This window comes from Platalea leucorodia (assembly GCF_965183815.1).
Source record: "Platalea leucorodia genome assembly, chromosome: 35".
Taxonomy (NCBI): Eukaryota; Metazoa; Chordata; class Aves; order Pelecaniformes; family Threskiornithidae; genus Platalea; species Platalea leucorodia.
The window spans coordinates 427,401-443,204 of record NC_138857.1 but is presented as its reverse complement, the minus strand read 5'-3'; the positions used below and the strand labels follow the sequence as shown (position 1 = coordinate 443,204).

General features: G+C 71.4%; 2 protein-coding genes across 2 annotated transcripts; one reads left to right on the top strand and one right to left on the bottom strand.

Moving 5' to 3' along the window:
* Positions 1-9,569, bottom strand: STAG3 (STAG3 cohesin complex component; the record flags this gene model as incomplete). The annotated part of the gene is made up of 33 exons (XM_082334501.1): positions 1-9; positions 113-175; positions 279-372; positions 537-572; positions 659-809; positions 1,335-1,525; positions 1,744-1,872; positions 1,954-2,099; positions 2,525-2,626; positions 2,705-2,832; positions 2,908-3,088; positions 3,163-3,255; positions 3,339-3,419; positions 3,504-3,591; positions 3,914-3,996; positions 4,350-4,550; positions 4,875-4,964; positions 5,040-5,129; positions 5,208-5,311; positions 5,856-5,967; positions 6,045-6,144; positions 7,030-7,137; positions 7,344-7,423; positions 7,492-7,590; positions 7,692-7,815; positions 7,986-8,059; positions 8,137-8,288; positions 8,363-8,567; positions 8,638-8,714; positions 8,817-8,913; positions 9,060-9,176; positions 9,257-9,350; positions 9,424-9,569. 33 exons carry the CDS (start codon positions 9,567-9,569, stop codon positions 1-3), a joined length of 3,645 nt encoding a protein of 1,214 aa, XP_082190627.1.
* Positions 9,570-11,731: 2,162 nt separating this feature from the next.
* GAL3ST4 (galactose-3-O-sulfotransferase 4) lies at positions 11,732-15,492 on the top strand. Its single transcript, XM_082334468.1, has 4 exons — positions 11,732-11,998; positions 13,231-13,344; positions 13,586-13,853; positions 14,291-15,492. Exons 2-4 carry the CDS (start codon positions 13,235-13,237, stop codon positions 15,092-15,094), a joined length of 1,182 nt encoding a protein of 393 aa, XP_082190594.1. The 5' UTR covers positions 11,732-11,998; positions 13,231-13,234; the 3' UTR covers positions 15,095-15,492.
* The last annotated feature ends 312 nt before the right edge of the window (positions 15,493-15,804 follow it).

Below are 15,804 nucleotides of genomic sequence, written 5' to 3'. Positions count from 1 at the left end.
TCAGGCATCCTGTGGGGAGAGGGGTCCTGTGAGACCCCCCCCAAAGTGGGGGGGAAGGCTCTCCTTTGGGGTCCCTCTTCCCCGGGGACCCCGTGCATTCCCCCCAGCTCACCTCGATGCCCAGGATGGTGGAGTCGAAGAGGTCCCGGAGCCGGTCCTGGGAGGCCAGCAGAGTCTGGGGGGGGGCAGGTTGGGGCTGGGGGGGGCACCCCAGGGCACCGCCAGCTGCACCCCTGCAGGCGCAGCAGGCTGGGGGGGCCCTTGGGGGGTGGCCTCACCCTGTCCTGCTCTGGGGTGTTCTCCTCATGGCTCTCCTCTTCAATTGTCACCTCCTCTTTCTCCTCCTCCTTCTCCTCCACCATCAGGCTGAGCCTGGGGGAGAGGGGAGGGAGGGAGGTGCAGGATGGAGGGCACCCCCCCAGACTCTCCCCCCGCAGCCCCAGTGTCCACCCTGGTCCTTCTGAGTGCCCACCACGTGAGCCCCAGCAGCCCCGGTCCCCCCCACGCCCACCCAGTGCCCCCTGGCCCTCGCTCACCGGTTCATCCTGCTGCGCCGGCGGGATAGCGAGCTGCTGTAGGGAGGAGAGGATGGGGAATGAGGGGGGGCCCTGGGCAGGGGGGCACCCGGTCTGGGGGGGGCTCGCCCCCAGCCACTCACCTCTGCAGGAGGCTGGGGTCGGAGCCGGGGTCCTGTGCTGGTGGCCAGGGCAGGGGGGGCCGGGGGCCACCTCGCAGCACGGTGGAGGTCAGGGCTGGGCTGGGGAGGCGGCTGCTCGGCCATGGGCTGGAGCTGGGGTGCTCCAGGGGGGCTGTGGGAGGGGGCTGAGCACGGGGACCCCTGCCCCATCCCCACGCCCGATCCCTGTCCCCAAGCCCTGTCCCCGTCCCCACACCCTGTCCCCATTCTTGAGCCCCGTCCTTGTCCCCGTCCCCAGACCCTGTCCCCATTCTTGAGCCCCGTCCTTGTCCCCGTCCCCAGACCCTGTCCCCATTCTTGAGCCCCGTCCTTGTCCCCGTCCCCAGACCCTGTCCCTGTTCTTGAGCCCCGTCCTTGTCCCCGTCCCCAGACCCAGCCCCGTCCCCTCCCAAGCACAGTCCGGCTCAGGTGATGGTGCCGACACGAGCCCCCCTTTGCCACCTCTCAGCTCCCCGCCCCGCAGCGACCCTGGCTCTGTGCTGGGGAGCCTCAGACTGGCCCCAGCCTCCGGCCAGGGCCCCCCCAGCGAGGGACGGAGCGGGACGAGCCCCCCCAGCCCTGCCCAGCCCAGCCTGCGTGCTGGGGGTGGTGCAGCCCCCAGGACATGGGGTTCCCCGGGGCTCAGCCCCTGCCTCACCGTCCAGGCGGGGTCTCTTGGCAGCGGAACCGGGCAGGGGGCGCAGGCGGGGGGCTGAGCTGCGGCTGCTCACTGAGCCCCCCTCCTCCTGCGTCTGCAGGGAGTTGCGGTAGGTGACAAGGGATGGCCATGGCGCATCCCGCGGCGCCAGCCACTGCCGCTCCTGGCACATCTTCTCCAGGTAGGCCAGGCTGGGGGGGGACGGGGAGACACGTGGGTGACGTGGCACCAGGAACCCGTGGGGTGCTGGGGGACACCGCGTGGCCCCTGGAGACCCCACACGTCCCTGGGGGACCCAACATTGACCCCGAGGATCCTACGTGGACCTTGAGGACCCCGCTGGGGACCCCACATGGCCCCTGGGGACCCAAATGGGACCCCCCCCAGGAACCCATGCTCCCCCACTCACAGCAGGGCCTTGTCGGGGCGCAGCAGCCGGGGTGAGAACTCACTCAGCACCTCCAGGAAGGGCAGGTTGAGGGGCGGCAGCCCCGGCCCAGGGCCCGGAGGCTCCTGGAAGGCGAACTGGATCCCCTCCCTGGCCGGGGCAGAGGGATGAGGGGGCAGGCTGAGCCCCAGCCCGGTCCCCCGGCCCCCCCAGCCCCCTAGCCCCTCGCACTTGTGCATGCTGAGCAGTGCCGGGCGGTTGCGGAGCTGGTGGAGGCTGAAGAAGAGGGAGAAACGCCGCGCCAGGTCCCGGATCTCCAGGAAAGCCTCAGCCGCCCGGATCTCAGGGCCCTGCTGCAGCAGCAGCTCCGTCATCAGCTGCACAAGGGCAGAAGGTCAGTGTGGGACCCCTTGGAGACCCCCAGACCCGCCTGGAGACCCCCAGACCTCCCTGGAGCCCCCAAGCTTCCAGTGTCCACCCTGGTCCTTCTCCAGTGCCCACCACATGAGCCCCAGCAGCCCCGGTCCCCCCCACGCCCACCCAGTGCCCCCTGGCCCTCGCTCACCGGTTCCCCACCCCTCTAGAGTCTCCCAGACTTCCCCCCCTAAAGCCTCCTGGACCCCTGGACCCCTCCAGAGACATCCCCCCAAACCCCATCCACATCTCCTGGAGCCTCCCTGACCTCCCTAGAGCACCCCAAAGACCCCTAGACTCCCTGGGAGACCTCCCAGATTCCCCAGAGACCCTCAGAGCCTCCTGGACAACCCCAGGGACCCCCAGAGCCCCCCAGCCGGCGCTGTACCTGCTGCAAGCTAAGCAGCAGGGTGCGAGCCCACCCCTGCCGGTCGATCTGCCGGGTGCAGTTCAGCGTCTCTTTGATGATGTCCCCGTAGTCGCTGTAAAACTGGGGAGGAGGTGACAGGGCCCGATGACCCCAAGCCATTGCCAGGACAGCAGGACAGCCCTTCTGCGCGCCCCCCACCTTGGCGTAGTGCTTGAAGACGTCGGAGGCGGCGCTGAGCTCCAGCACGTCGTAGATGATGAGTTTGCAGAAGCCGGCCAGGAGCACCCGGCGTTGGTGCAGCTCCTCGATGTGGCTCTCGCTGTCCTCTGCAGAGACAGGAGGGGACGGTGTGGGGACGGGCATCCCAGGGGACAACCCTGGGATGCGCGGAGGGGACGCACCTGTGGCCGAGAGCTCCTCGTGACTGCAGGCGTGGTGGAAGACATGGTCCATGAGGAAGGCGGCCAGCTGGGACTGCAGCCCTGCGTCGGGCAGCAGCACCAGTGGGGCCAGCGCCTCCCGCCCATCCCGCGGCAGCTGGGGCCCGAACACCAGCAGCAGGTCGCTGAGCACCACAAAGGCCTGAGGACACGAGGAGGGGCTCAGCGCCAGGCCCGGCCCCGCCGCCCCACCGCATCCCCCCAGCCCCTGCGTACCTGCTCCCGGACGCCGGCGTCCACGTCAGACAGGCAGCTTTGGCACAGCGAGCAGAAGGAGGTGACTCTGGTCTTCAGGCTCTGCAGCTGCTCCTGGCAGGGGGACGCCATGGCCTTTAGGGACACGGGGGCTGCCCCAAGTTGCCCTTGAAGCCACTCCTGTGCCACCCGCTCACCTGAGGGACACTGGTGCTGGGCAGGTGAGAGAGCTCCCAGAGGATGTGGAAATGGAGGCAGGCGATGGCAGGGACAAGGACCTGGGGGGGCGGATGCGGGCAAGGGATGGCCCTGGCGCTGAGGAGCCCCACCACGTCCCTGCCGTGTCGCCACCGTGGTGGTACCTGCGGGGGCACCTCGCCTGTGTCCACAGCGCGCTGCAGGAGCTGGGCGCAGGGCTTGAAGAGCTGCCAGGGTGTCAGGTCATGGGCGCTGCAGGGACAGAGTGGCATCAGCAGGGTGAGGGGAGACGTGGGGCAGGGGACAGGATGCTGGGGGACAGACAGACGGGGAGCACATGGGGCAGGGGACACAGAGGGCAAGGGACGGGACACCGGGACATGGGACACCACTGCACAGGCAGATGGAGAAGAGCACACGGGGCAGGAGACGGGGTGTCAGGGACACACCGGGCAGAGGGACAGGAGGCCATGGGACAGGGAACAAGGGAGGCAGGTGGAGCGGGACAAGGGTGCTGGGGGACCCCTGGGGACGTGGGCAGAGGGGCGGTGTGGCCCCACGGCTCCACACTCACTTGAACAGGACAGAGATCCTCTTCAGTGTGGCCGCCATGCTGTACACCTCCTCCTCGTCCAGGGACGAGGCCTGGGCAGGGCCCGGGGTTGGGGACACCCCACGCAGGGCTGGGGACACTCCGCGCGGGGTCCAGGACCCATGCCAGGCTGGGGACACCCTGCTCCCTGCGGTCCCTTGCTGGTTCCCCCACCCAGCACCCCTCGGACCAGCTCTTCCCCACCAATGCCCCATCCCTGCCCGGGCCACCGCTGTCCCTACAGGTCCTGGTCCCTCTCCTGTCCCCAGCCCTGTCCTGGAGTCTGAGTCCCTACCCTGGGGTGGCCCGAGCTCCGTTCCAGGCTCCAGGTCCATGTCCTGATCTTCAGGTCCCTGCCCTGTTCCCAGCAGTCCCCAGCCCCATTCCAGCCTCAGGGTCCCTCTCTCATCCCCTCTACCTGGAGCAGCTCGGTGACCTCCTGGTGGAACTTGTCGGCCAGCTGGTCAGCGAGGCGGCTGCGCACCAGGTCCCCACGGCCGTGCAGGGCGAGCTCAGGGTTGCAGAGCGCGTGGAGCGCGTGGGACGCAGCCTCCAGCACTGCCTGCCCCACATGCTTCTCCACCACCTCCTGCAGCTGCCCCAGCACCAGCTCCAAGTGCTGCAGGGAGAGGGGGCTGCAGGAGGGATTGGGGGACACGGGGCCTCCCATGGGGACGAGGGACTTGCAGCCTCCCGCAGGGATGTACGGCTCCCCGGGGAGGATGAGGACAGCCGCGGGCCCCCCGGGGGAACAGGGACAGCCCCTTACTGGGGGGCACAGGGCACACAGCCTCCCAATGGGGAGAGGGACGCAGAGCATCCCGAAGGGGACACCCAGGGGACTCAGCGGCATCCCGTCCCCACAGCCCCGTTTCCCAGGGTCAGAGCAGCTCTGCCCCAGCCCCGGGGGCCGGATCCTGCCTGAGGGGCAAGGGGGCAGCACCTTCTCCAGCCGCCCGGTGCAGTAGATGCTGAGGTCGAAGCAGCGCAGCACCTCCAGGAGCGGAGCCGCCTTCTCAGCGTCAGCCGAGAACTGGGGGGGGCGGGGGGGTGTCAGTGCCGACCCCCCAGGCCCCTGGCAGCGGCGGGGGGTCCCCACCCCCCTCACCTTGGCCAGCAGCTGGGGCAGGGCCGGGATGAGGCAGTGGGTGAGCCGGGTTCTCTCCTCCACCTGCGCCTTGCGCTCCCGGGCCGAGGGCTGGGGGCAGAGTGGGGGCTCAGGGCGGCCCGAGGGGGACCCCCACCCCCTCCCCAGCCCCCTCCCCAGCCCCGTTACCTTCTTGGCTGAGCCGCGGCCCACCGGGGGCTGCCCCTCGGCCGCCTGGACCACACTGGCCGCCAGGATCTCCACCAGTGCCTTCTCCTGCCGGTCTGCCAGGCCTGGGGGGAGGAATGGGAGGGCTGGGGGGCGGCCTGGCACCCCCTCTGCTGTGCCAGGGGGTCCCAGGGCATACCAACAAATCCCAGTATGTCCCCCAGCCACCCACCAGCGCCCCCACAATGTTGCAGCACAACCCAGTGACATCCCAGCATGTCCCCGTGTGTTCCAGTGATGCCCCAGTGCCACCCCATCACACCCCAGCATCTCCCAGCAGCGTCCCAACATCTCCTAGGGATGTCCCACAGCAACCCCAGTGTCTTCCAGTGATGTCCCAGTATATCCCAGTGCATTGCAACAGCATCCTGGTGCCTCCCTGTGATCTCTCAGTACACCCTAGTCATCCCAGCATCTCCCAGTGCATCGCAGCAATGGGCCTGTATACCTCAACGGTGTCCCAGGGTGTTCCAATGTAGCCTACTTGGTCCCAGTAACGTCCCAGCATATCCCAGTGTCTCCCAGTGACATCCCAGTATATCCCAGTGTTTCCCAGTGACTCCTCTGTGATGTCCCAGCACGTTCCAGTGTCTCCCAGTAGTGCTGTACCCTCGGTGGGCGACTCCTCCAGCAGCAAAGCGCTGATGGTCTCCCAGTCCCTCAGCCGGGGCCCAGCGCAGTCCCACAGGCTGTCCACCAAGTAGGCTGCGTGCTCGTGGAGCTGGGGACGGGGGACGGGGGACCGTCACGGTGCGCAGGGCCCCCCTGCTCTCCCGGGCCCCCCGCGGCCGCTCTCACCTCGCTCTCAATGAAGAAGGCCAGAAGCAGCCGGAAGAAGGTCCTGTTGTCCCCATCACGAGAAGGCTCCCTGCCCACCTCTCGCTGGGGGTCCAGCAGCCTGGGGACATGTGCGCAGGGTCAGGCGGAGGTCCCGTGTGCCCCTGCTGGGTGCGAGGGGGACAGAGCTCCGGGGGGACACAGGCATGGGGATCCCAAGGACCTGAGCGGGATGTACAGGGGACAGCGCCCCAAGGGACAGGGACACAGGGGTCCCACGTACCCCCCACCCTGGGGACAGAGCTGGGGGACACGCAGGGACCAGAAACCCAGGGGACAGAGATGGGGGAATCCATGTACCTCCTGCTCTGGGGCCAGAGGCCCAGGGGACACAGACGCGGGGGCCCCCCCGGCCCCCACCCTGGGGCGGCACCCGAACCCCGAGCCCCGGGCGACAGGGAGGACCCGGGCTGACGCCACACGCAGCTGCTGCCGCCCCAGATGCGCGGGGGAACAGGGCCACGACAAGCCCAAACACTGCCGCTGCCAAGAGCCGCCAAGGCCTGCGCCGAGATAAACACGGCGCCGCCGGCCCCCTCTCTGCCGAGCGCGCCAAAGCTGGCGCGAGAGCACGAGCGCGCGAGCGGGATGCGCGGCTGGGACGCCGGGCAGCTGACCCAGCGCGTGCTGGGCTCGCGCTTGTCCTGCAGCGACCCCGGGGCTGGATGCGGCCGTCCCAGTCCCCGTTCCGGTTAAGGACGGTGCTAATGAGCTCGTGACGAAGGTAGCCTGTCTGCCGGCCTCCGCCGGTCGCCTGCCAGACGCTCCCCATGGTGGAGCAGGGAGGAAGCTGAGCCTGAGTCAGGGTTTGGCAAGCAGAAAACGCTTGGCTTTTTTGCGGGGCCTGTGGCTGGATGACGGCAGCAGCTCCAGTGCCAGGCAGGGGTGGGCTGGGGACCAGCCCCTGGCGTGGGATGGGCCATGCCAGGCACCGGCCCTCGCTCACCTGCGGTAGAGGAAAAGCCCGGCGGCGGAGGCCAGCGCCCGGCTGGAGACGTAGACCACAGGGTAGACGCTCTGGCAGTCCTCCTCTGTCAGCGCCTCCTCCATGTTCCTGTGCACGAGGAACGGTGGGGGTCCCTGCTCCTCCCGTTCCCCAGCCCCTCTCCCCCGTCCCTGTTCTCGCTGCGGGGCTGTGTTCCCAGGGCCCTGCATTCAGGACCCCATCCCCTGGGTGCCCTCCGGGCCCATCATCTGTCCCCACTCTCACTGGAGGACCCCGCGTCCCCACGTCCCCCCCAGCCCTGGCCCCGCGCTCACTCCAGCATCAGCGTCAGCAGCTTCACCACCTCCACGGCCACGTCGGGCTCCTTGTCAAGCACCATGGACACCATGCGGGTCTGGCGAGGGGGATGCGGTTGCCGACACCCTGCAGGGACCTGGGGGACCCCCGCAGGTGCCTGCTCACCTTGAAGCGGCTGGTGAAGAGCTCCATGTGGGCGGCCGTGTCCCGGCAGCAGTACAGCCCCTGCAGCGCCTTCACACACTGCAGGCGCACCTCCCGCTGCTGCGGGGACAGCGACCGTCAGCGGAACCCCTGGGCCGGCCCCGTGGCCCCTGGTGCCCCATCCCTGGCCCCCCATCCCTGGCCCCCCATCCCTGGCCCACCTTGTCATGCAGGGTCCAGCCGATGTACTTGAGGTAGCCATCAGTGAGGAAGGAGGCCGCATAGCTCCTCATCCACATCCCCAGCTCCTCCATGCAGATGGCCCGGATCTCGGGCACCACGTCTCTGCAGCGTGTGGCAACGCCCGGGCTCGCACCATGGTCCCCAGCAGCGCCACATCCCCATCCCCTCGTCGCTCCCACCTGCCCTCCCAGCCCAGCCATGCCACACTCCATGTCCCTTCTCCCCAGTCACGAGACCCCCTTCCGCTCCCAAGCTGTCGGGCCAGCCCCGACCTGTAGCGGTGCACAAAGACGCCCTTGAAGATGGCATTCATCATGTTCTCGATCTCCTCCTGCTGCTCCTGGAGCTGGGGGGACACAGTGGGGCTCAGGCGGGGCCCAGCCCCCCGCCATTGCCGCCCAGCCCCCCGCCGCCGCTGCTCACCTCCCGGCGCTTCTCCAGCAGTGCCTCCAGCTTGTCGGTGGCCCGGCGGCTGGGCCCCTTGCTCCGCTCGGCCTCGTACTGCCGCTGGTTGTTCTCCTGGTGCAGGCTCACGCCCAGCGCCACGTTCACCAGCGCCGTCATCAGCTTCATGGCTGGGAGGACGGCGTGGTGGCAGCGGGGACCCCCATGGGGAGCCCACGGGGAGTCCCCCCAGGGAGCTGCCTACCTGCCAGAGTGCTGGTGTGGCGGAAAGCCCGCACCTGGGAGTCAGAGAGGCCGGTGAGCAGGGAGATGAGGGCGTCCATCAGGAACTCGTCGTAGACAACGCTGTACTGGCACTGCCGCACCACCGCTGACACCAGCTCGCAGAAGCCGGCCCGGAAGCGGCGCCAGGGCTGGGTGCCCAGCGAGAGCGGGTACTCGGCCGAGTCCTGCAGGAGACGGGGTGAGCTGGGCCCCCCGCCAGCCCTGCTGCCACCTCCCCCCCCGCCTGCCTGGCACCTCCTCGAACTTCTCCGTCAGCTGCTGGATGATCTCCGAGTTCTGCAAGTGCCTGAACATCTCCGGGGTCACCACGCCTGCCGGGGCAGCCAGGAGTAAAACAGGGGTCCCCGGCCTGGAGTGGGGGGGCCCCACCAGCAGTGCAGAGGGGACAGAGCACCCGGCGGGGACCCCCCCACCTCTGCAGCCGCAGGAGCGGATGATAAAGTTGACGAGCTCCAGGAACCCCGTCTCCCGGTCCTGCTTGTAGGTCTCCAGCCAGTCATCCACCACCGTCTGCGGGCACAGGAGAGCTGGCATCGAACAGCGGCCAGCTGGGGACACCCGCGTCCCCCGCTTGAGACGCACGAGGCCCCCTGCGTCCCTTCATCCCCTGCACGAGCCGGCTGGGGCCCCCCAGGGTTCTGCGTGAGTGGGGTTACCTCGACGGCGATCTTGGCCGACCTGATGGCCTCGAAGAGGGTGTTTTGCTCCGGGTTGCTCGTGGCCGGACTGCTCCCATCCCCGCTGGGCTCCCTCCTCCGGGGACGCTTTGCGACCTGGTGCGAGGGGGACACGGCAGAGATTCGGAGCAGCCCCAGGATGAGGAACACGGCCAGAAGCGGGGGGCAGGACGTACGGGGCCGCGGCTCAGCGCTCGGTGGGGTCCCCGCTTGCTGCGCAGCCGCAGCGTGTCCTCGAAGTCGCTGCCGGAGTCACCGCTGCCGAGGTCCCTGCGGGGACGGCACGGCAGTGGGGCACAGCCGAGGGCTGGCTGGGCCTCCACCCCCCGAGCCCCCCACTCACGGGCTGTCGGGGGCCGGCGGTGACGGCGGGGAGCTGCTCTGCACCCCGGCCGACCCCGGTGCAGGGCTGGAGCCGGCGCCCGGCCCGGCGGAGGAGCCGGAGCTGGAGGAGGCGCCCTGGATGCGGGCCGAGCGCCGCGGGGGCATGGGGACGGCAGGGCCTGGGGGACGGGGCAGGCAGGTGGGGCCGGGGGGACTGGGATGGCGGGGGCGCCCCCTCGGCCCCGACACCCCAGGGCCGGGGGGGCCCCAAGTACCCACAAACACCCCCTGCCTGGGGCTACCGAGGAGGGGACGAGGACCCCAGGGCTGCCCCGGGGGGCAGGGGGGGAAGGCCCCAACCCCGGGATCGCACCGGGGGTGAGGCCCCCCCCAACCCCGGGATCCCACCGGGGGGCGAGGCCCCCCCCAACACCAGGATCCCACCGGGGGGGTGAGGCCCCCCCAACACCGGGATCCCACCGGGGGGTGAGGCCCCCCCAACACTGGGATCGCACCGGGGGGTGAGGCCCCCCCCCAACACCAGGATCCCACCGGGGGGTGAGGCCCCCCCAACACTGGGATCGCACCGGGGGGTGAGGCCCCCCCAACACCGGGATCCCACCGGGGGGGTGAGGCCCCCCCAACACTGGGATCGCACCGGGGGGCGAGGCCCCCCCCAACACCAGGATCCCACCGGGGGGTGAGGCCCCCCCAACCCCGGGATCGCACCGGGGGCGAGGCCCCCCCAACACCGGGATCCCACCGGGGGGCGAGGCCCCCCCCAACACCAGGATCCCACCGGGGGGGTGAGGCCCCCCCCAACCCCGGGATCGCACCGGAGGCGAGGCCCCCCCCAACCCCGGGATCCCACCGGGGGGGTGAGGCCCCCCCAACCCCGGGATCCCACCGGGGGTGAGGCCCCCCCAACACCGGGATCCCACCGGGGGGGTGAGGCCCCCCCACCCCCCCGGGTCACGTGCCCGCCGCCGCTCCCCGCCCCGCCCCCCCGCCCTGCCTCGCCTCGAGGTCGGGCCCAGCACGTGCGGGCCGGGGCGGCGCGCGCAGCTCACCGCGCGCGGGCACAGCGGCTACGGCGGCCCCGCCCCCGGCCGGCACGTGCGAGGGGCGTGGCCCGGGCGGCCACGTGGGCGGGGTGGCCCGGGGCCCCTGTAGCCCCGTACAACCGGGGGTCCCTTGTGTGCTGGGACCCCCTGCAGCCCCGTGTGGCGCTGGGGTCCCACACAGGCCTTCCCTATGGCGCCCTATATGCCCCCATAGGTCCCCCTATTCTGGGGATCCCCTATAGGCCCTATGGCCACGTAGCACCGGCGCCCCAGCTGGTGCCATTTGGCCCTGGCATCTCCAAGAGCCTGGGGATCCCCTACAGCCCCATATGGCCTGGGGGGTCTCCATAGCCCCCTGTACTCTGGGGATCCCCTACAGCCACATATGGCCTGGGGGGTCTCCATAGCCCCCTATACTCTGGGGATCCCCTACAGCCCCATATGGCCTGGGGGGTCTCCATAGCCCCCTGTACTCTGGGGATCCCCTACAGCCCCATATGGCCTGGGGGGTCTCCATAGCCCCCTGTACTCTGGGGATCCCCTACAGCCCCATATGGCCTGGGGGGTCTCCATAGCCCCCTATAGTCTGGGGATCCCCTACAGCCCCATATGGCCTGGGGGGTCTCCATAGCCCCCTATAGTCTGGGGATCCCCTACAGCCCCATATGGCCTGGGGGGTCTCCATAGCCCCCTATAGTCTGGGGATCCCCTACAGCCCCATATGGCCTGGGGGGTCTCCATAGCCCCCTATAGTCTGGGGATCCCCTATAGCCACGTACGGCCTGAGGGTCCCCCATGTCCCCCCGACCTGCTGCCCCGCCTACGCCCCCCTGTGCCCCCCACCCACAGGCTTGTCTGTGTTCGTCTCCCCGTCCCCCTGCCCATCCTGTCCGTGCGTCCTCCCTCCGTCCCTCCTCTCCCCCCGCGGTGTCCCCCAGTACCCCCCCAAGCCCTGCAGCGTCCCCCCCAGTGCCTTCCCAGTGCTCCCAGTTTCCCCCAGCCTCCCGCAGCCCGGGGAGCAGGGGCAGCTCTTGGCCCTGGGCCATGCTCGGGAACGGCCCCCGGTGTCCCCAGGCTCTGTTCCGCTACCGGGCGGGGGGCGAGGGCACGGGGCGGGGGGCCCGTCCCGCTCCCGGTGCCGGTGCCGGTGCCGGGGCGTCCCGCCGTGTCCGGGCGGGGGCGCGGGGGCCGTCCCGGTACCGGGGGCCGTCCCGGTGCGGCGGGGCGGGGCGGGACAGCGGGAGACAAAGGAGAAAACTTCGCGGAGAGCGAGAGCGCGGCCCGGGACACCGGGAGCCGCCGGGACACCGGCCCCCGCCGAGCCCCCGGCCCGGCGTGCGAGACCGCGCCGGGCATCGGCTCCCCCGGCAGCGGGACCGGGGCGGCCGGACCCCCCGCCTGGGACACCGGGGCGGCCGGAGCCCCCCCGCCCCGAGCCCCGGGCCGCCCCTGACCCCCCCGGCCCCCCCCCGGGCCCCCGCGGAGCGCGGCGGGATGCGGCGGGGCTGAGCGAGCGGCCCCGCGTCCGCGGTGAGTGCGGGGGGGCACCGGGACGGGGGGGGAGGCGGGGGGCACCGGGACGGGGGGGGACAGGGGGGTGCACGGAGGGCAGCGTGGGGCACGGAGTGCCGGGGGACACCGGCACGGCAGGGAGCCGGGGGGCTGCGGGGGACGGGGCGGGCACAGGCGAGGGGTGCGGCGGGGACACGGGGCCGGGGATCCACGGGGGGGGGGGGGGGGGGGGCACAGGACTTGGGGGGGAGCCCCGGGGGGCAGCGTCTGGGAAGCCACGGGGCCTGGGGGCCACTGGGGACAGTGGGACGAGGCGACCGTCAGGCCACGCAGGGGACGGGGGTCCTGGTGGGACTTGGGGTCCGGGGGGGGCACGTGGCTGTGCAGGACATGGGGGGCCAGGGAGGGGGGCTGTAAGGGGCCGGGGCGATGGGGGACCCAGGGCTTAGGTGACCCAGGGGTCTGGGGAGCGGAGGGGGACGGGGGGGTCAGGGGGACCCGAGGGAGAAGGAGGTTCTGGAGGGGAGACAGGGGAGATCCAGGTCTGGGGGTCAACCTGGGGGGCGGGGGGGGCCCTGGAGCAGGGCTGGGGGGACATGGGGCCGGGGGGCTGTGGAGGGGGCGTGGGGGTACAGGGAGACACAGGGGGTGATGGGGAACACCACAGGGAGATGTGGGGTCCCAGGGCCCCGGAGCAAAGCAGGGGGGACAGGAGGGATGTTGGGGATGGGGCTGGGGACACGGGGTCAGGGGACAGGAGCGTCCTGAGGGGGTACAGGGGGATGCGGCATCTCGGGGAGAGGGGCTGTGGGGGACGGATGATGTCTGATGGAGGGGGACAGGGGGATCCTGGAAGGGACGGGGGGGGGTCCTGTAGGGGGACAGGAGGACGCGGGGGTTTCCTGGAGGGATGGGGAGAGCGGAGGGTCCCAGAGTGGGACAGAGAGGCCCGGGGGCACAGGGGGGTCCTGGTGCACAGGCGGGGAGGGGGGTGGCAGCGGCCCATCCCTGTCTCCGTCCCCTTCCCGTAATGGCCCCAGCTGTCCCCGGGTGGGGCCGGGCTGGCGGGGGCCCAACACCCCCGCAGACCCCCCCGGCGCCACGACGTGGCTCTGGGCGGTCCCGGGGCTCTGTCCCCCCCGGGCGGGATGCAGCTGGCTTAGGGGGAGCTCGGGGACCCCGATGCGGCAGCCCCCCCGTGTCCCCCAGGGAGGTGACGCCGGGGTCCCCTGAGCCGCGGGTCCCCGCAGGACGATGAAGCTGCCACCCGCCTGCTGCCGGCTCCAGACGCTGGGGGCCGCCCTGGGGGTCTGCGTCACCATCGGCTTCACGGTGCAGCTCCTGGGGGGGCCCTTCCAGCGCAGGTGAGACCCCCCCCCCCCAGCCCACACTGTACCCCCAAAATCCCCTGGCGCCTCACCCAGGGGATGTCCCAGGTCGGGCGGGACGCGGGTCCCCAACCCCTCGGGTGTCCCCTGGGCAGATGGGATGGGGGTCCCCAAGCCCCTGGGGGTCTCGGGACGGGTCCCTGTCCCCTTGGACGGCTGGGGCCCGGCAGGACTGGGGGTCCCCACCGGCACCCGCTGACCCCGCCGTTGCCCTCAGGGTCCCCGCGGCCCCCGCTGGCCGCCCCCCAGCGCCCTGCCAGCCCCGCACCCACCTGGTGTTCCTGAAGACCCACAAGACGGGGGGCAGCAGCGTGGTCAACCTGCTGCACCGCTTCGGGGAGGCGCGGGGGCTGCGCTTCGCCCTGCCCCACCGCTACCAGTTTGGGTACCCCAGCCCCTTCCGGGCCGAGCGGGTCAAGGGGTACCGCCCAGGGGGTCCCCCCTTCGACATCATCTGCCACCACATGCGCTTCAACCTCAGCGAGGTACCGCAGCGGGGACGCAGCGGCTGGGGCGGGGGGGAGGCGGGGGGACATGGAAGCGCGGGGCTGGGTTGCGGGATGCGGGGTGGGGGACAGGGCTGGGGCGGGGATGGCTGGGGCTGGGGGCATCTGGGGAAGGTGGGGGACATGGGGGGAGACGGAGGAGGTCTGGGGAGACTGGGAAAGGGAAACAGCGTCTGGCGGAGCCAGGGGATGCCCGGGGGGGCGCGGGGTGTCTGGAGGAGGTGAGGCAGATGAGGTCTAGGGGCGACGGGATGCCTGGGGGAGACGGAGGAGGCTGGGGGAAGACGGGGGGCGTCGGGGGGATCCGGGGACACCCAAGGGAGCGTGGGGGGGGGGGGACACAGCGGGGACGGGGGGGGGCGCAGCTGGTGGCCGCCCCGGTGGGGTGCCGAGCCGCCGCCGCGCTTCCTGCCCAGGTGCAGAAGGTGATGCCCAACGACAGCTTCTACTTCTCCATCGTGCGGGACCCGGGCACGCTGGGCGAGTCGGCGTTTGCCTACTACCGGGCCGTGGCGCCGGCCTTCCGGCAGGCCCCCTCGCTGACCGCCTTCCTGGCAGCCCCGGAGCGCTTCTATGAGGCCGGGGCGCGGGGCAACCACTACGCCCGCAACCTGCAGTGGTTCGACTTCGGGCTGCCGGCGGCTGGGGACGGGGCGGCGGTGGCGGCGGCGCTGGCGGGGCTGGAGCGGACCTTCGCCCTGGTGCTGCTGGCCGAGCACTTCGACGAGTCCCTGGTGCTGCTGCGCGAGGCCCTGTGCTGGCCCGAGGAGGCCGTGGCCGCCTTCGCCCACAACGGCCGCCCCGCCGGGGACAGCCCCCGCGTCTCGCCCGCCCAGGCCGCCCGCCTGCGGGCCTGGAACAGCCTCGACTGGGCGCTCTACGCCCACCTCAACCGCTCCTTCTGGCGCCGGGCCGAGGCCTTCGGGGCCGCCCGCCTGCGGGAGGAGGTGGCCCGCCTGCGCCAGCGCCGCACCGCCCTGGCGCGCCGCTGCCTGCGCGGCGGCGGACCCCTGCCCGCCCGCGCCATCCCCGACAGCCGCCTGCGCCCCTTCCAGCCCCCCGGCCGGGCTCAGATCCTGGGGTACGCCCTGCGGGCCGGGCTGCCCCCCGCCGAGCGGGAGCGCTGCGCTCGCCTGGCCACCCCCGAGCTGCAGTACAAGGACATCCTCGACCGGCGGCAGTTTGGGGGGGCCAACGTGTCCGCCCCACCCAGGGGGTAGCAGGGCCCCCCGGCAGCGACACGCGGCCCCTGAACCCTGACGGGGGTCGGGGTCCCCCCACGGAACCACTTTGTGCCTCGGTTTACCTGCTGTGGGGAGCGCTGCCCCCTGCAGTCTCATAGGGATTGGGGTCCCCCCCACGGTACAGCTGCGTGCCTCAGTTTCCCTGGGCTGGTAACGGCCACCCCTAAACCCTGACAGGGATCAGGGTTCTCCCACGGTACCACCCTGTGCCTCAGTTCACCAGGGCCAGGGAATGGCCCCCCCCACGGTACAGCTGCGTGCCTCAGTTTACCAGGGCTGGGGAATGGCCCCCCCCACGGTACAGCTGCGTGCCTCAGTTCACCAGGGCCGGGGAATGGCCCCCCCCACGGTACAGCTGCGTGCCTCAGTTTACCAGGGCCAGGGAATGGCCCCCCCCCCCCGGTACAGCTGCGTGCCTCAGTTTACCAGGGCTGGGGAATGGCCCTCCCCCCGGTACAGCTGTGTGCCTCAGTTTACCAGAGCCAGGGAATGGCCCCCCCCATGGTACAGCTGCGTGCCTCAGTTTACCAGAGCCAGGGAATGGCCCCCCATGGTACAGCTGCGTGCCTCAGTTTACCAGGGCCGGGGAATGGCCCCCCCCATGGTACAGCTGCGTGCCTCAGTTTACCAGAGCCAGGGAATGGCCCCCCATGGTACAGCTGCGTGCCTCAGTTTACCAGGGCCAG